Source organism: Nerophis ophidion, linkage group LG12, assembly GCF_033978795.1.
Source record: "Nerophis ophidion isolate RoL-2023_Sa linkage group LG12, RoL_Noph_v1.0, whole genome shotgun sequence".
NCBI classification, from domain to species: domain Eukaryota; kingdom Metazoa; phylum Chordata; class Actinopteri; order Syngnathiformes; family Syngnathidae; genus Nerophis; species Nerophis ophidion.
The window spans coordinates 9,735,985-9,753,643 of record NC_084622.1 but is presented as its reverse complement, the minus strand read 5'-3'; the positions used below and the strand labels follow the sequence as shown (position 1 = coordinate 9,753,643).

Sequence of the window (17,659 nt, the reverse complement as noted above, 5' to 3'; positions counted from 1 at the left end):
CAAACGAGGGACTTTCGCATCTTTTGACAATGGCGCAACTTCAATCCATCGATTGGTATGTGTTTGTTTGGCATTAAATGTGGGTGGAGGGAAAGGCTGGATGCAAATATAGCTACAAATGAGGCATATTGATGCAATATGTACATACAGCTAGCCTAAATAGCATGTTAGCATCGATTAGTATGCCGTGGTAATCGATGCACACTCCATGTGAGTCAACTTGAATCCGTCCCTGATCGTTTTGTTACACCCTCCGACAACACACCGACGGGGCATGATGTCTCCAAGGTACGGAAAACAGTTGAAAAAACGGAAAATAACAGAGCTGATTTGACTTGGTGTGTGTAATGTGTTTGAGAAAATGGTGGATTGCTTCCCGTTGTGACGTCACGGGTGAAAGGTTATGGCGTTTGAATCGCCAAATTCACCCTTTTAGAGTTCGGAAATCGGTTAAAAAAAACATATGGTCTTTTTTCTGCAACATCAAGGTATATATTGACGCTTACATAGGTCTAGTGATAATGTTCCCCTTTAAAGGTTAACAAAAATAGCTCCTGGCCGCAAATGACCCGCGGGCCAGACTTTAGACACCCATAATGAAGATTAACGAATACCTCTTTTCTCATGAAACATCACCTGGGGTAAATCCAAAGAAACTGAAGCGTGTGTGTGTTTGTGCTCTTCTAGGTGAGCTGTCCTCTGTGGGTTGTTTTGTCCATAAGAGGACCAGGATCGTTGGCGGGGGTCCGGTGAGCGTATCTGACGGCAGCTGGATGGTCAGCATACAAAAAGGGTATGGGAACGTGTTTGGTATTCCGCACGGTCTCCGCTGCTACTCAAGTAGACAGGCCGGTTATTTGATTATGTAATTCTTGTTCTATGTTGTGCTGCCCCTTAAAATATCACAGGCAATCATTCATGCGTTGACGGCTGCTTGGTTCCCACGGCAACGTGCGGTGTGTTCTTTGCAGGTCGACGCACTGGTGTGGGGGGTCACTGATACGAGAAGAGTGGGTACTCACTGACCGGCAGTGTTTTTCCTCATGGTGGGGAGCGCTTTATCTTTTTGTGACAGCCGGAAAGGGATTCATTCAGCCCCGTTCCTGGGTTAATCATTTTGCTGTGCAGTCTGCTGAAAATAATGGAAAGCGCCAGTCTACGTAGCAACTGATGCCATGGTCGAGGTTGGAAATGACTCAAAACACGATATACAATATTCAAAACTCTACTGTTGTCTGGCTACTAAAGTGGATAGTACATAACCCTAAACCAGTTGTGTAAATCGTAAATAAAAAGAGAATACAATGATCCGCAAAACTTTGTCAACCTGTATTCAATTGAATAGACTGCAAAGACGTTCGAACTGGTAAACGTTACTTTTCACAAATATTAGCTCATTTGGAATTCGATGCCTGCAACATGTTTCAAAAAAGCTGGCAGAAGTTACAAAAAAGACTGAGAAAGTTGAGGGATGCCCATCAAACACTTATTTGGAACATCCCACAGGTAAATAGGCTAATTGGGAACAGGCAGGTGCCATGATTGGGTGAAAAAGCAGCTTCCGTGACACGCTCAGTCATTCACAAAAAAGGATGGGGCGAGGGTCACCACTTTTTGAACAAACAGTTTAAGAACAACATTTCTCAACAAGCTATTGCAAAGAATTTAGGGATTTCACCATCTACGCACCGTAATATCATCAAAAGGTTCAGAGAATCTGGAGAAATCACTGCACGTAAGTTGCAGGCCTTGGTTCAATCAGGCAGTACCGCATCAAAAAGTGACATCAGTGTGTAAAGGATATCACCACATGGGTTTAGGAATACTCTAGAAAACCACTGTCAGTAACTACAGTTTGTTACTACATCTGTAAGTGCAAGTTGAAACTCATATGCAAAGCCAAACCCATTTATCAACAACACCCAGAAAGGCTTCGCTGGGCCCCAGCTGATTTAAGATGGACTGATGCAAAGTGGAAAGTTTTTTGTGGTCTGATGGGTCCACATTTCAAATTGTTTTTTGACACTGTGGACGTTGTGTCCTCCGGCTCAAAGAGGGAAAGAACCATCCGGACTGATTTAGGCGCAAAGTTGAAAAGCCAGCATCTGTGATGGTATGGGGGTGTATGGGGTGCCCAAGGCACGGGTAACTTACACATCTGTGAAGGCACCATTAATGCTTAAAAGGTACATACAGGTTTTGGAGCAACATATGTTGCCATCTACGCTCCGTAATATCGTCAAAAGGTTCAGAGAATCTGGAGAAATCACTGCACGTAAGTTGCAGGGCCCGTGACCTTGGTTCCATCAGGTGGTACCGCATCAAAGAGTAACATCAGTGTGTAAGGATATCACCACATGGGCTCAGGAACACTTCAGAAAACTACTGTCAGTAACTACAGTTTGTTACTACATCTGTAAGTGCAAGTTAAAACTCATGTGCAAAGCCAAAGCCATTTATCAACAACACCCAGAAAGGCTTTGCTGGGCCCGAGCTCATTTAAGATGGACTGATGCAAAGTGGAAAAGTGTTCTGTGGTCTGACGAATCCACATTTCAAATTGTTTTTTGAGACTGTGGACGCTGTGTCCTCCGGACAAAAAAGGAAAAGAACCATCCGGACTGTTTTGGGCGCAAAGTTGAAAAGCCAGCATCTGTGATGGTATGGGGGTGTATTGGTGCCCAAGGCATGGGTAACTTACACATCTGTGAAGGCGCCATTAATGCTGAAAGGTACATACAGGTTTTGGAGCAACATATGTTTCCATCAAAACAACGTTATCATGGACGCCCCTGCTTATTTCAGCAAGACAATGCCAAGCCACGTGTTACAACAGCGTGGCTTCATAGTAAAAGAGTGCGGAACAACTTAAGCTGTACATCAAGCAAGAATGGGAAAGAATTCCACCTGAAAAGCTTCAACAATTGGTCTCCTCAGTTCCCAAACGTTTACCGAGTGTCTTTAAAAGGAAAGGCCATGTAACACAGTGGTAAAAATGCCCCTTGGACAACTTTTCTGCAATGTGTTGCGGCCATTAAATTCTAAGTTAATGATTATTTTCCCCAAAAAATTTCAGTTTCCTCAGTTTGAAAATTAAATATCTTGTCTTTGCAGTCTATTCAATTGAATAAAAGGAATTGCAAATCATTGCCAACTTCACTCTTTTTTGTTTTTTTCACATGCCCCAAATTTGTCACGTTTCATGTGTCACGCAAACCGTGAAAAAAAGGGCCGTATGAATCCCCTTCCTACTGTACATTGCTTTAACCGGTTTCTTGATATTACCTGCTAACTATTTGACTTGTTTGCCAGTGTCCCAGACCTGAGCGAGTATCGAGTTTGTCTGGGAGTGTCCAACATCGAAGAGTCCGATTGGTCAACAAGACAGGAAGTCCGTATAGCACAAGTCATTTGTGGCCCGGAAGGTTCCAGTTTGGCCCTAATTAGGCTTTCCGAGTGAGTACTCGGATGTCAGCTTACTTGAAGTCTTTCTAAGTGTTCGCAGTGATAAATATTCCTGGGACTATGTGCAGACCTGCCCTCCCTGCAGACAACGTCCACACCATCCAGCTGCCGGTGGACGGGTGTTCCATCCCAGAGGGTGCCATTTGTAAAATGTACGGATGGGGAGAGACCAAAGGTAATTTATCATGCTCCTTTAAATTCTGCAACAATGATTTTATTATGGGTTTACTGAAAAAGGGAGCAAATATGCTGGGTCAAAAGTATACATACAGCGATGTTTATATTTGCTTACATGTCCCTTTGGCAAGCTTCTGGTTGAATTTTTGACCACTCCTCTTGACAAAATTAGTGCAGTTCAGCTAAATGTGTTGGTTTTCTGACACGGACTTGTTTCTTCAGCATTGTCCACACGTTTAAGTCAGGACTTTGGGAAGGCCATTAAAAACATATGCAGTGCTCCTTAACTAAATGATATTAATAATGATTTTGGTTATTCTTATTCTTTTTCTTATTAAGTGCAATTAAAACAATCATAAGTACAATTAAACAATCATTACAGTGTTAACACTTTTTAGGGCACAACAAAAACAAGGCTGGCAAAGACTACTTCCTGACTGCTGTTTGAAATGTGTTTACTTAGCAATTAAGTAAAGGCATAATTATTGTAAATATTATATGTTGTATATTTTAATTTTGAATATTAGTTTTATACTTTCATACCTTATATACTATTATACCATTTAGTTTTTAGTTGTTTTTTTTAATGCAGACATTAATTGGCGTTGGGATTGTTAATTATAGGAACAATTTAAAAAATGGTCTTGACTAAATGATATCAATAACCACTTTAGTTATTCTTATTCTTCTTGTTTTTCAATACAAATAAAAAATATATATTGTAAATATTCTATTTTGTCTATTTTTATTTTGAATAATATTTTTTTATAACTTCATACCTTTGTACCACTTAGTTTTTTTTGTAAATACAGACATCAATTAAAGTTGGGATTGTTAATGATAGGAACAATTAAAAAAATATGCAGTTCTCCTTAACTAAATGATATGTACAACCATTTTAGTTGTGATTATTCTTCTTATTATTAAATACAATTCTACAAAAAAAATATTGTAAATATATTATTTTTTATATATATATATTTTTTATTATTATTGTTATACCTTCATACCTTTTATATCATTTAGTTTTTTTAATAGAGACATCAATTGACGTGGGAGTCTTAATGATAGGAACAATTAAAAACATATACAGTTCTCCATAACTAAATGATATTAATAACCATTTTAGTTATTCTCATATTTTTTCTTATTAAATACAATTAAAACAATAATTATTGTAAATATTCTATTTTGTATATTTTAATTTTGAATATTATTTTTATACTTTTATACCTTTTGTACACTTATACCATTTAGTTGTTGTTTTTTTTAATGCAGACATTAATGGACATTGGGATTGTTAATGATAGGAACAATTTAAAAAAAATACAGTTCTCCTTAACTAAATGATATAAATAACTATTTTAGTTATTCGTATTCTTTTTGTTTTTCAATACAAATAAAAACATATATATTGTACATATTCTATTTTGTATATATTTATTTTGAATATTATGTTTATACCTTTATACCACTTCCTTTTTTTTTGTTTGTTTTTTAATACTGACATCATTTTAAGTTGGGATTGTTAATGATAGGAACAATTTAAAAAATATGCATTTCTCCTTAACTAAATGATATCAATAAACATTGTGATTATTCTTCTTATTAAATATAATTCTAAAATAAATATTGTAAATATTTACTTTTTTGTATATTTTGATTTTGAATATTTGTTTTATACCTTCCTACCTTTTATACCATTTTTATTTTTTATTTTAACAAAGACATCAATTGATGTTGGGAGTCTTAATGATAGGAACAATTAAAAACACATACAGTTCTCCTTAACTTAAGTTCTTTACTAAATCCTTTCAGCAAAAATATGGCAATATCGCGAAATGATCAAGTATGATACATAGAATGGACCTGCTATCCCCGTTTGAATAAGAAAATCTCATTTCAGTAGGCCTTTAAGTATACCTTTATACCCACCCATCCATCCATCCATTTTCTACCGCTTGTCCCTTTTGGGTTTGCCATTTAATTTTTTTTAATACAGAGATCAATAGACGTTGGGATTGTTAATGATAGGAACAATTAAAAAATATATGCAGTTCTTTTTAACTAAATGATATTGATAACCATTTTAAATACTGTATTTTTCTTCGTATTATTATTAAATACAATTAAAACAATAATTATTGTAAATATTCTATTTTGTATATTTTTATTTGGAATATTATTTGTATACATTTATACCATTTAGTTTTTTTTTTTTTTTAATACAAACATCAATTGATGTCGCCCACCAGAAATGACCATTATTATATTTGTAAAGGTTGTTGGAACAGCTCTTCAAATAGATTGTTTATGTTGTTCTTATTAAGTACGTGATTAACTTTGTCGTGCAGGTGTAATCGCCCTGAGAAGGGAGAGAACATCAAACTTGTATACATGTACACAGTATTTGAAGATGTCTCACGTAAATACAAAGGTTCATCCCATACAGCAGGGGTCGGGAACCTTTTTGGCTGAGAGAGCCAAGAAAGCCAAATATTTTAAAATGTATTTCTGTAAGAGCCATAAAATATTTTTTTTTAACACTGAACACAGCTAAACGCGTGCATTTTTAAGTAAGACCAACATTTCTAGAGTATAATAAGTCTCTTATTCTTTGGAGTAACATTGTTATTCTGATGCTAACTGTGGAGGGGATGTGGCCTGCGGGCCTGCAGCGAAGCAGGGTGTGCGAGGACCGGCCTCGAAATCAGCGACAGGTGCGTAGATGGCCCATCTGGGCCTTGTTATCGCTCTGTTATAAGCAGCAGCCAGGAGGAGAGACAGGGTTGAAACTGGAGCCCATCCATCCATCCATTTACTACCGCTTATTGCCTTTCGGGGTTGCGGGGGGCGCTGGCGCCTATCTCAGCTACAATCGGGCGCCAATTTTTGATTTGTTTTATTCTTTTTTTCTTTTGTTTTTGTTGACTTAACTTTTTTGCTTTTTTTTTTCCCTTTTTATTTTTGTTTTTTGTTTTTTGTATAATTTTTCTTGTTCTTTTTCTTCATTTTTGTTTATCTCATTAATTTTTTGTTTTTCATTTTGCTTTTTAATCTTTTTTTGTTTGTTTTTGTTGTCTTATTTTTTTTCCTTTGGTTTTTCCCTTTTATTTTTTTGTTTTTGTTTTTTGTAAAATTGTTCTTGTTTTTCTTCTTTTTGGTTTTTCTCATTTGCTTTTCATTTTACATTTGTTTTTTAATCTTTTTTTTCTTCCTTTTGTTTCTGCTGTCTTCATTTTTTTTTCCTTTGGCTTTTCCCTTATTTTTTGTATAATTGAAAAATAAAACAATATTGTAACCCTGAAACAGGCTCTCATGTCGGTGCTTGGTGGTCTGAAGAACCCCCAGTAGGGAAAGCCCCACACTAACCAATAATAAATAAATTACTTCCTACCATTAACGCAACTTCTTGAACATAAAAAAAGCATGAGAATGTTTTATATTTTGAACGTTATTTTTAACAAGTGGAATTATTCATTACTTATCGTGTCAAGCGATGTCAGCTCAGATTTATCCGAGAGCCAGATGCAGTCATCAAAAGAGCCACATCTGGCTCGCGAGCCATAGGTTCCCTACCCCTGCTATACAGTAAGCCCATATTGTTTGAGTAGCAAAAGTCACTAATCATTCCTTAACATAACAAATTACACATAATTATTCCCAGAAACTCTATAAAACACACATTTAAACAGAAATACACGCAGATTAATAATGAATTAAAGCTGCAAGCAGCGTTGGCCGGGTCCGCCTTTGGCTGCTGCTAATTAAATTTCACATTGTCATTGTCTAGTGTTAGTCATAAGTGTCCCAATACTTTTGCCTAGTGTTAGTCGTAAGTGTCCCAATACTTTTGCCTAGTGTTAGTCCTAAGTGTCCCAATACGTTTGTCCAGTGGTCGTCCTAAGTGTCCCAGAACTTTTGTCCAGTGGTCGTCCTAAGTGTCCCAATACTTTTGTCCAGTGGTAGTCCTAAATGTACCAATACTTTTGCCTAGTGTTAGTCCTAAGTGTCCCAATACTTTTGTCCAGTGGTAGTCCTAAGTGTCCCAATACTTTTGTCCAATGTTAGTCCTAAGTGTCCCAATACTTTTGTCCAGCGGTAGTCGTAAGTGTCCCAATGCTTTTGTCCAGTGTTAGTCCTAAGTGTCCCAATACTTTTGTTAGTCGTAAGTGTCCCAATACTTTTGCCCAGTGATGGTCATAAGTGTCCCAATACTTTTGTCTAGTGTCATAAGTTTCCCAATACTTTTGCCTAGTGTTAGTCCTAAGTGTCCCAATACTATTGGCCAGTGGTAGTCCTAAGTGTCCCAATACTTTTGCCTAGTGTTAGTCCTAAGTGTCCCAATACTTTTGTCCAGTGGTAGTCCTAAGTGTCCCAATACTTTTGTCTAGTGTACCTACCTTCTCTGCATTGTGTGGGCACGTTAGTGCTTCCTGCTTTTAAGCAGCCATCTTGAGACAACAGCAGCGCAGCAGCATCAGCGCAGTGGTTCTTTGAAGGGTCATAAAATCAAAACCGGAGCCATAATCAAAACTTTGTTAGACAGTTTTAACCAGAAGGGTTCAATCTCTCTCCTGTGCGAGTTTGAAGCCGAAACGACAAACGCACTAGGAGGAGTTTACGTTTGAAAAAGGTGACGGGTTTTTACAAAACTTTTATTTTGAAGGGGTAATTTTTAACTTCCTGTTGATTTTTGCCGAAGGATGTCAATCATCTAAATGTAGGTCTAAGTGAGACCTACATAGAAGTTTTTGTTTCATATCTTTCCGGCATTCCTACTGGAAGTTACAAGCAATTTTGTTTTGTTTTTCTTCCTAAGAGCAGTTGTTGCTGTGTTTTATTCAAAAATTGCGCTAGAGCGCAATTTTGAGTATTGGGATTTGATTTTTTCATTAGATCGCAATGTTCGCCAGTCCTGATGTGTGTGCCAAGTTTGGTGAGTTTGAAGCATTTTAAGGGGGTCAAATTACAGCTCAAAGAGGCAAAAAAAGAATTTTTTTGCGAAAATTTTCTTTGAATGGGTTTTTGCAAAATTTTTGTAGATTTTTGCCCTAGAAAGTAAAATTATGAAATCTAGGTCTAAGTCAGCCCTACATAGAAGTTTTTGTTTCATGTCTCTACGACATTGCGAGCGGAAGTTACACGCAGTCTGTTTTGTTTTTCTTCCTAGGGGGCGCTAGCGCGCAATTTTCAATTTTGGGTTTTGGTTGCTTAATAAGTTGGGAAGGTTTGCCATACCGATGTGTGTGTCAAATTTGGTGAGTTTGGAAGCATGTTAAGGGGGTCAAATTACAGCGCATAGCTGCGGAATAATAATAAAACGCACCAGTTTCAATAGGGTCCTTGGCCCATTGCAAGTCCTTTTGCAATGGGCCTGGCGGACCCTAATTACACACAGTACCTTTGTATATATAGCTAGCATTCGCCTCGACATCGGCAGTTAGCATTAGCTTTAGCGTTAGCTTGGTCATATATAAAGCTTTGTCGACTGAGAAGACACAGATTATAACAATATACTCTTTCAAACATGTTTTAACAGTACAAAGATAAATTCGGGGGTAAAACTATTTACATAAAAATACGTGTACCTGAGAAGGGAGATGTTTTAGTTATACCAGGGGTAGGGAACCACATCTGGCTCTAGAGCCAGATGTGGCTCTTTTGATGACTGCATCTGGCTCTCAGATAAATCTTAGCTGACATTGTGCCTCCGCTGTGAGAGAATTTTGTTTGTATCTTATTTTAGTTTAAATTTAGTCATGTTTTTACCTAAATGTCATGTCCCGAGTAGTCTGTCTGCCTTCCTGGGAGAACGACCCCGCAAAAAGCTGCGACCCCCCCACTACAACCCCCCCCCCCCCCCCCCCCCCATCGTGACATCAAATACTTCTTACCATTAATGCGACTTCTTGAACAGGTGCGGTAGGAAACGGATGGATGGATTTAAATGCATGAGAATGTTTTATATTTTGAACGTTATTTTTAGCACTGTGAATTCCAGCGGAATTATTCATAATTATCGTGTTAAGCAATGTCAGCTAAGATTTATCTGAGAGCCAGATGCAGTCATCAAAAGAGCCACATCTGGCTCTAGAGCCATAGGTTCCCTACCCCTGGGCTAAGGAAGAAAGCTAACGCATAAACAGACTATGAACATAAATCAAACAAAACTTACTTGGCATGGCATTAGGCACGAAACTATGGCAAGGCATGAAACAAGTCAGCACAGAGCAAGAAAAGATCACATTGACGCCAGGGCGACTAACTGGCAAAGACAAGCTTAAATGCTGCCTCTGATTAGTGCTCGGGAAGCAGGTGAACGGGCATTTTGTCCACCAGGGACAGGTGGACAAAATGAGTAACCAAGGAAACCAGACAAGGGAGTGGAAAAAAACAGGAACTTAAAGAGTCCAAAAGACAAACAGCACATGGCCCCAAAAAAACGTGATCAACAGACATGACAATTTATTTATTATTGGTTAGCTTCGGAATAACAATGTTATGAAAAAGAATAAGATACTTTTTATACTTTAAAAAGGTTGGCCTTACTTAAAAATGCATGCATTTAGTTGTTATGAGTGTTAAAAAATATTATATGGCTCTCACGGAAATACATTTTGAAATATTTGGCTTTCATGGCTCCCTTAGCCGAAAAGGTTCCCGACCCCTGAGTTATACAGACACAAGGACACAACTTCGTTCTGTACACGTCTGTAATGACTGCGAGGAAGTCATGTGTCCTCTTAGTATAGCTCCCAGTACAACGCGCCCCCTGCTGGAGTCGCCCAGTATTACAATGGCTCTTATTAGCCCTTGTAATATGTTGAGGGTCAATTTGACCCATATCAGTTTTTGTGTTTATCAAAGTACTGGTTATCCTTTCTTTTTCTTGCTGAAATTTGGTGACTTTTCCTCATCTAGGGTCATGAACTGGTGTGTAAAATCTGGACACTTTGTTGTGTAGTGGAATGCCTTGCAGAGTTTGTATACAAAGATGATGTTGCGGGTTATTTTGACCCAGACACTTTAATGTGGGTGAATAGCCAAAATAAACAAGTCTCTTTGATGTACTTTTTACTTTGATGTACAATTGTTTGTATTTTGATTGCCTCTGAGACCCAGAGCCAGGTGTGTGAAGAGAGGGAACTTTCTCATACTTGTCCTTGTCACTGTTCTCATGTCATCTCTTTGACAAACTCACCAAAAATGAGCTGCAGAAGGATGACATCTGAGGAGACAAGGACAAGTGTGAGAAAGTTCCCTCTCTTCACACACCTGGCTCTGGGTCTCAGAGACAATCAAAATACAAACAATTGTACATCAAAGTAAAAAGTACATCAAGGAGACATGTTTATTTTTGGATCTGAACAGCTATTTACCCACATTAAAGCACCTGGGTCAAAATGACTCGCAACATCATCTTTTTATACAAACTCTGCACAAAAATTCCACTACACAACAAAGTGTCCAGATTTACACACCAGTTCATGACCCTAGATGAGGAAAAGTCACCAGATTGCAGCAAGAAAAAGAAAGGATAACCAGTACTTTGATCAACACAAAAACTGAAATGGGTCAGATTGACCCTTAACATAATACAATTGGAATAAAAAATGTGTTGTATGTCACTTTTCTAAATGTTTATACAACCTAAAATAAAATTGTTATTGGTTTAACTTATTTTCTTGACTGTTTTGAGTGCATTTACACAGTATGGGTCAAAATGACCCGCAACATAATCAATGTCATTTTTTTTCAACATAAGACAAGGGTTAATGCTGGAATTACAACAAAATGAACTCCCCATATTACAAATAATGGTGCTCTACTGTTGCCATTTAACAATACACATATTTAAGTTGCGAATATAAAGTGACATAGGAATATAACTCAAGCGCCTACTCCACTACATACAATCACTGAATTATACTACTAACTAAATTTACATCCCATCACATAGGCACCGGCCACGATGACCTCCTAAAATCCGTCAGCCTGCCCATTGTCGGCAACGACAAGTGCCGAGAGTTGCACAGAGGAAGTCTCCACATCACCAACTCCAAAATCTGTGCGGGAGGCAAGAGAAACGAGGGCGTGTGTGAGGTAAATGCAAAGCCGCTCTCGACACCCGTGATCCCAATCCAAGTTCGGGATTGTCCCCAGTGTGATGAATATCTTTGCACTCTCGCTTCAACGCTTGGCATCCAAAAGATCTTAAATCTTAGGCAAATGTTCTTTGGATTCGCTGGGCTTAGCGTGGGGTTTGATGTAAAATAGAGCAGCTGGAGAGAGTTACACTACATTTCATCAGCGAGCAAAGTTTTTTTTTTTTTGTGGTTTTCAGCATTCTTGGAGAATGGTGAGTTGCGGAAAAAAGCACATTTTACTTTCTTTCAATAAAACGAGTGAAGTTGGTACGTTGTGTGAATGAATACAATGATTAAAAAAAAATTCAACTTATATTCAATTGAATTGACTTCAAAGACAACATATTTAAAGGGGAACGTTATCACAATTTCCGAAGGGTTAAAACCAATAAAAATCAGTTCCCAGTGGCTTATTTTATTTTTCTAAGTTTTTTTTTTAATTTTACTCATCATGGAGTGCCTGATTTTCGCTATCTGTAAATCCACCCGTCCATTTTTCCTGTGACGTCACATAGTGACGCCAATACAAACAAACATGGCGGATAGAACAGAAAGATATAGCGACATTAGCTCTGATTCAGACTCGGATTTCAGCTGCTTAAAGGGGAACATTATCACAATTTCAAAAGGGTTAAACACAATAAAAGTCAGTTCCCAGTGGCTTGTTGTATTTTTTGAATTTTTTTTGGAAGTTTTACAGGTCCCGGAATATCCCTAAATAAAGCTTTAAAGTGCCTTATTTTCGCTACCTTCGAAACCACTATCCATTTCCCTGTGACGTCATACAGTGCTCCCAATGTACACAAACAATGGGAATACCACAGCAAGATATAGCGACATTATCTCGGATTCAGACTCTGATTTCAGCGGCTTAAGCAATTCAACAGATAACGCATTTATTGAAACTGATGGCTGGAGTATGAAAGTATTGAAGAAGAAACTGAAGCTATTGAGCGAATAGCTATTGATGCTATTTATAACCATAGCATGGCCGAATAGCTGTGTTATCATGGCCGGTAAAATGTGTGGACCAAACGATCAGGACTTTCGCATTTTGTGATAATGGAGCAACTTAAATACGTCGATTGGTAAGTGTTTTTTTCACATTAAAAGTGGGTGGAAGGAAACGTAATATACTTGCAAATCTATCTGCAGGTTATCCATACATCTCTGTGCCATGTCTGCTTTAGCACCGCCGGTAAATAGCATGTTAGCATCGATTAGCTGGCAGTCACGCCGCGACCAAATATGTCTATTTAGCACAAAAGTCAACATCAAAAAAACTCAACCTTGTGATTTTGTTGACTGTATCATTGCAAATGCATCTGCAGGTTGTCCATACATCTCTGTGCCATGTCTGTCATCGCCGGCAAATAGTATGTTATCATCGATTAGCGTAGCATGTTAGCATCGATTAGCTAGAAGTCACGCCGCAACCAAATATGTCTATTAGCACATAAGTCCACAACAAAACTCACCTTTGTGATTTCGTATCGTTGCAAATGCATCTGCAGGTTATCCAAACATCTCTGTGTCATGTCTGTCATCGCCGGTCAAATGTGAAGACACTACAGTAGATTCAATGGGGGTCTGGCGGCAGACACTTTCGCATCTTCGGTGCAACTTTAATCCCTCCATGTTAGTGTTGTTACACCCTCCGACAACACACCGACGAAGCATGATGTCTCCAAGGTTCCAAAAAATAGTCCAAAAAATGGAAAATAACAGAGCTGAGACCTGTCTGTGTAATGTGTAGGAAATGAAAATGGCGGCTGTATTACCTCGGTGACGTCACGTTCTGACGTCATCGCCACTAGAGCAATAAACAGAAAGGCGTTTAATTCGCCAAAATTCACCCATTTAGAGTTCGGAAATCGGTTAAAAAAATATATGGTGTTTTTTCTCCACCATCAAGGTATATATTGTCGCTTACATAGGTCTGGTGATAATGTTCCCATTTAAGTGATTCAACAGATTACGCATGTATTGAAACGGATGGTTGGAGTGTGGAGACAGATAGCGAAAACGAAATTGAAGAAGAAACTGAAGCTATTGAGCGAATAGCTATTGAAGCTATTCGCTCAATAGCTATAGCTATAGCTATTGAAGCTATTCGGCAATCGCCTTCTAACCAACGATTGCATCTTTTGACCAACGTCGATGGGTAAGTGTTTGTTTGGCATTAAATGTGGGTGGAGGGAAAGGCTGGATGCAAATATAGTTACACATGTACATACAGCTAGCCTAAATAGCATGTTAGCATTGATTAGCTTCCAGTCATGCCGTTACCAAATATGTCTGATTAGCACATAAGTCAAGAACATCAACAAAACTCACCTTTGTGATTTCGTTGACTTTATCGTTGGAAATGCATCTGCTTTGAGTGTCGCATGATATCCACACATCTCTGTCGTAGCATCGCTATCGTCGGTAAAATGTGCGGAACAAATGTGGGACTTTCGCATCTTTTGACACTGGTGCAACTTGAATCCGTCGATTGGTATGTGTTTGTTTGGCATTAAATGTGGGTGGAGGGAAAGGCTGGATGCAAGTATAGCTACAAATGAGGCATAACGATGCAATATGTACATACAGGTAGCCGGGATAGCATGTTAGCATCAATTAACATGCCGTGCTAATCGATGCACACTCCACGTAAGTCAACATGGATCCGTCCCTGATCGTGTTGTTACACCCTCCGACAACACACCGACGAGGCATAATGTCTCCAAGGTACGCAAAACAGTCGAAAAAACGGAAAATAACAGCTGATTTGACTTGGTGTGTGTAATGTGTTTGAGAAAATGGTGGATTGCTTCCCGTTGTAACGTCACGGGTGAAAGGTCATAGCTCTGACAGCGAACAATTGAAAGGCCTTTAAATCACCAAATTCACCCTTTTAGAGTCCGGAAATCGGTTAAAAAAACATATGGTCTTTTTTCTGCAACATCAAGGTATATATTGACGCTTACATAAGTTTGGTGATAATGTTCCCCGTTAATGTTCGAACTGGAAAACATTGTTATTTTTTGCAAATATTAGCTCATTTGGAATGTGATGCATGCATCAAACCTGACACAAGTGGCAAAAAAAGACTGAGAAAGTTGAGTAATGCTCATCAAACACTTATACCGAACATCCCAACGGTGAACAGGCTAATTGGGAACAGGTGGGTGACGTAACTGGGTATAAAAGCAGCTTCCATGAAACAAGGATGGGGCGAGGGTCACCACTGTGTGAACAAATGCGTGAGCAAATTCTCCAACAGTTAAAAACAACATTTCTCAACCAGCTATTGCAAGGAATTTCGGGGTTTCACCATCTACGGTCCGTAATATCATCAAAATGTTCAGGGAATCTGGCGAAATCAATGCACGTAAGCGATGATACTATGGACCTTGGATTCCTCAGGCGGTACTGCATCAAAAAGCGACGTCGGTGTGTAAAGGATATCACCACATGGGCTCAGGAACACTTCAGAAAACCACTGTCAGTTACTACACTTGGTCGCTACATCTGTAAGTGCAAGTTAAAACGCTACTATGCAAAGCTAAAGCCATTTGTCAACAACACCCAGAAATGCCGCCAGCTTCGCCGGGCCCGAGCTCATCTCAGATGGACTGATGCGAAGTAGAAAAGGATTCTGTGGTCTGACGAGTCCACATTTCAAATTGTTTTTGAAAACTGTGAAAAAAGAGGAAAATAACATCCGGGGGATAGTTCAAAATCCAGCATCTGTAATGGTATGGGGGTGTATTAATGCCCAAGGCATGGGTAACTTACACATCTGTGAAGGTACCATTAATGCTGAAAGGTATGAATGAATGAATGAATGGTTCATTTTGAGCCATGCAAACAAAACAAAAGAATGACATAAAATACAAAAGAAATATATATATATATATAAACATTATTTTTACACCTACATTGAAAACATTAAATGTGGCTAATCTTTTGTAGATGTCAAGATTGGCTCAAAAAGGGAAGAAGTAAACTTATTAGGTCCCACCCCTATACATATACAATATATATATACAATATATAATACAATAATATATATAATATAATTTAATTCAGTGGTTGCTGCGTAGATGCATATATTATCTATATATAATATATTTAAATTCACACACACTTACATATATATACATATGCACACACACACATAATACACAACACACACATATATGCACACACATATATACAATTCATATACAGGCACATACAGGTTTTGGAGCAACACGTGTCGCCATCCAAGCAACGTTATTATGGACGCCCCTGCTTATTTCAGCGAGACCATGCCGAGTCACGTGCGGGTACTTGACTGTCCAGACCTCTCATTGAAAATGTGTGGCGCATTATGAAGCATAAAATAGCCCAAGGGAGATTGTTAACCTTGTAGATTGTTATAATAACAATAGGTTACGCTTTGTCAGTGTGCCGTGTGTCACCCAGTTTCATTAATAAACCCTGATGATGTCATCTTATATGTTTTGTCCCCCGCAGAGGGATTATGGGGGCCCACTGGTGTGCCAGGACGGCGAGATCAAGGTCATCGTCGGCGTGAGCATCCACGGCAGAGGCTGCGCCCGCGCCAACAGACCCGGCATCTTCATCAACGTGCCCTTCTACGCGCAGTGGATCTACAAAGTCTTCAAGTATTACCCTGAGCCGGAGCTCGGCACGGAGTAACACGCCCGCAAAAAAAAACGGGTGGATTAAAGCAACGTCGTACCGGCAACTGCAGCGGGGAACTCTCGGGAGGACCCAACAGCTTTTTTTTTGGATCGCCTCTTAATAGATGAGTGAGTAAAATGTCAGATTTCAACACACCGCCAACAGATGTCACGCTCGCTACGAGAGAGCAGGAGGGTGATTGCCACAAATGCACAGCTGCTCAGATGTTTGGGAGGAGATAAAAGCAACCAGGAGCCGGAAGACGGCGTCCGATTCAGGCAAAGATAAAATATGAGAGAAATAATGCTAATCATACAGAGGCAGGGACGTACTTTAAGGCCATTAAAACTATTAACAGCAAATTTTACAAGATGATAGACATGTTATTGAGGAAAAGAAAAGAAAACTAAAGCTTAATTCTACATGAGCAAAGTTGAATGTTCATGTTTATTGATTAAAAAAGTTTTAAAAAAAATTAAGTATGTAGGACAAATTTTACACTGACAATAATATATATTTTTTTTTTTTTTTTTGGGCGAAAAAAATCTGATCTTTAAATATCCTGAGGTCTAGCCATGACAGTGGATCCCAAAATACGGCCCGCCAAGTCCCAAGTTAAAATAAAATAAAAGTATATTTGATTTTTTTGGATTATTATTTTTTAAAATCTGTCCTTTCTAATCCATTTTCTACCACTTGTTACTCTCGGTGTCTACTGGCCGCTCAGGTACAGCAAATTGTCCAAAAATGCATTTTCCCATCAATAACATGACATCGCCTATATATCTATACATATATATATATATATATATATATATATATATATATATATATATATATATATATATATATATATATATATACGATTATATATATATATGTCTATATAGGTATGTGTATGTATGTATGTATGTATATACTAGAGACGCGCGGTTTGCGGTCTCATCCGCGGAGTCCGTGGATAAACCGCGGGTTGGGCAGTTGACATGACGAAATATATATATATATATATATATATATATATATATATATATATATATATATATATATATATATATATATATATACGGCAAATCTATATATATATATATACAGCAAATATATATATATATACAGCAAATTGTCCAAAAATGCATTTTCCCATCGATAATATGACATCGCCTATATATATATATATATATATATATATA

The 17,659-nt window shown here is 38.2% G+C and overlaps 1 protein-coding gene across 1 annotated transcript in view; it reads left to right on the top strand.

Annotated features, from left to right (window-relative positions):
- Window positions 1-17,455, top strand: part of hgfb (hepatocyte growth factor b) — a 100,693-nt gene extending 83,238 nt beyond the window's left edge. The window contains exons 13-18 of the mRNA XM_061916787.1: window positions 688-793; window positions 972-1,046; window positions 3,313-3,456; window positions 3,534-3,640; window positions 11,606-11,748; window positions 16,299-17,455. Of these exons, the coding sequence (XP_061772771.1) occupies window positions 688-793; window positions 972-1,046; window positions 3,313-3,456; window positions 3,534-3,640; window positions 11,606-11,748; window positions 16,299-16,484 (761 nt within the window). The 3' untranslated portion in view covers window positions 16,485-17,455. The remainder of the gene's footprint in view (window positions 1-687; window positions 794-971; window positions 1,047-3,312; window positions 3,457-3,533; window positions 3,641-11,605; window positions 11,749-16,298) is intronic.
- The last annotated feature ends 204 nt before the right edge of the window (window positions 17,456-17,659 follow it).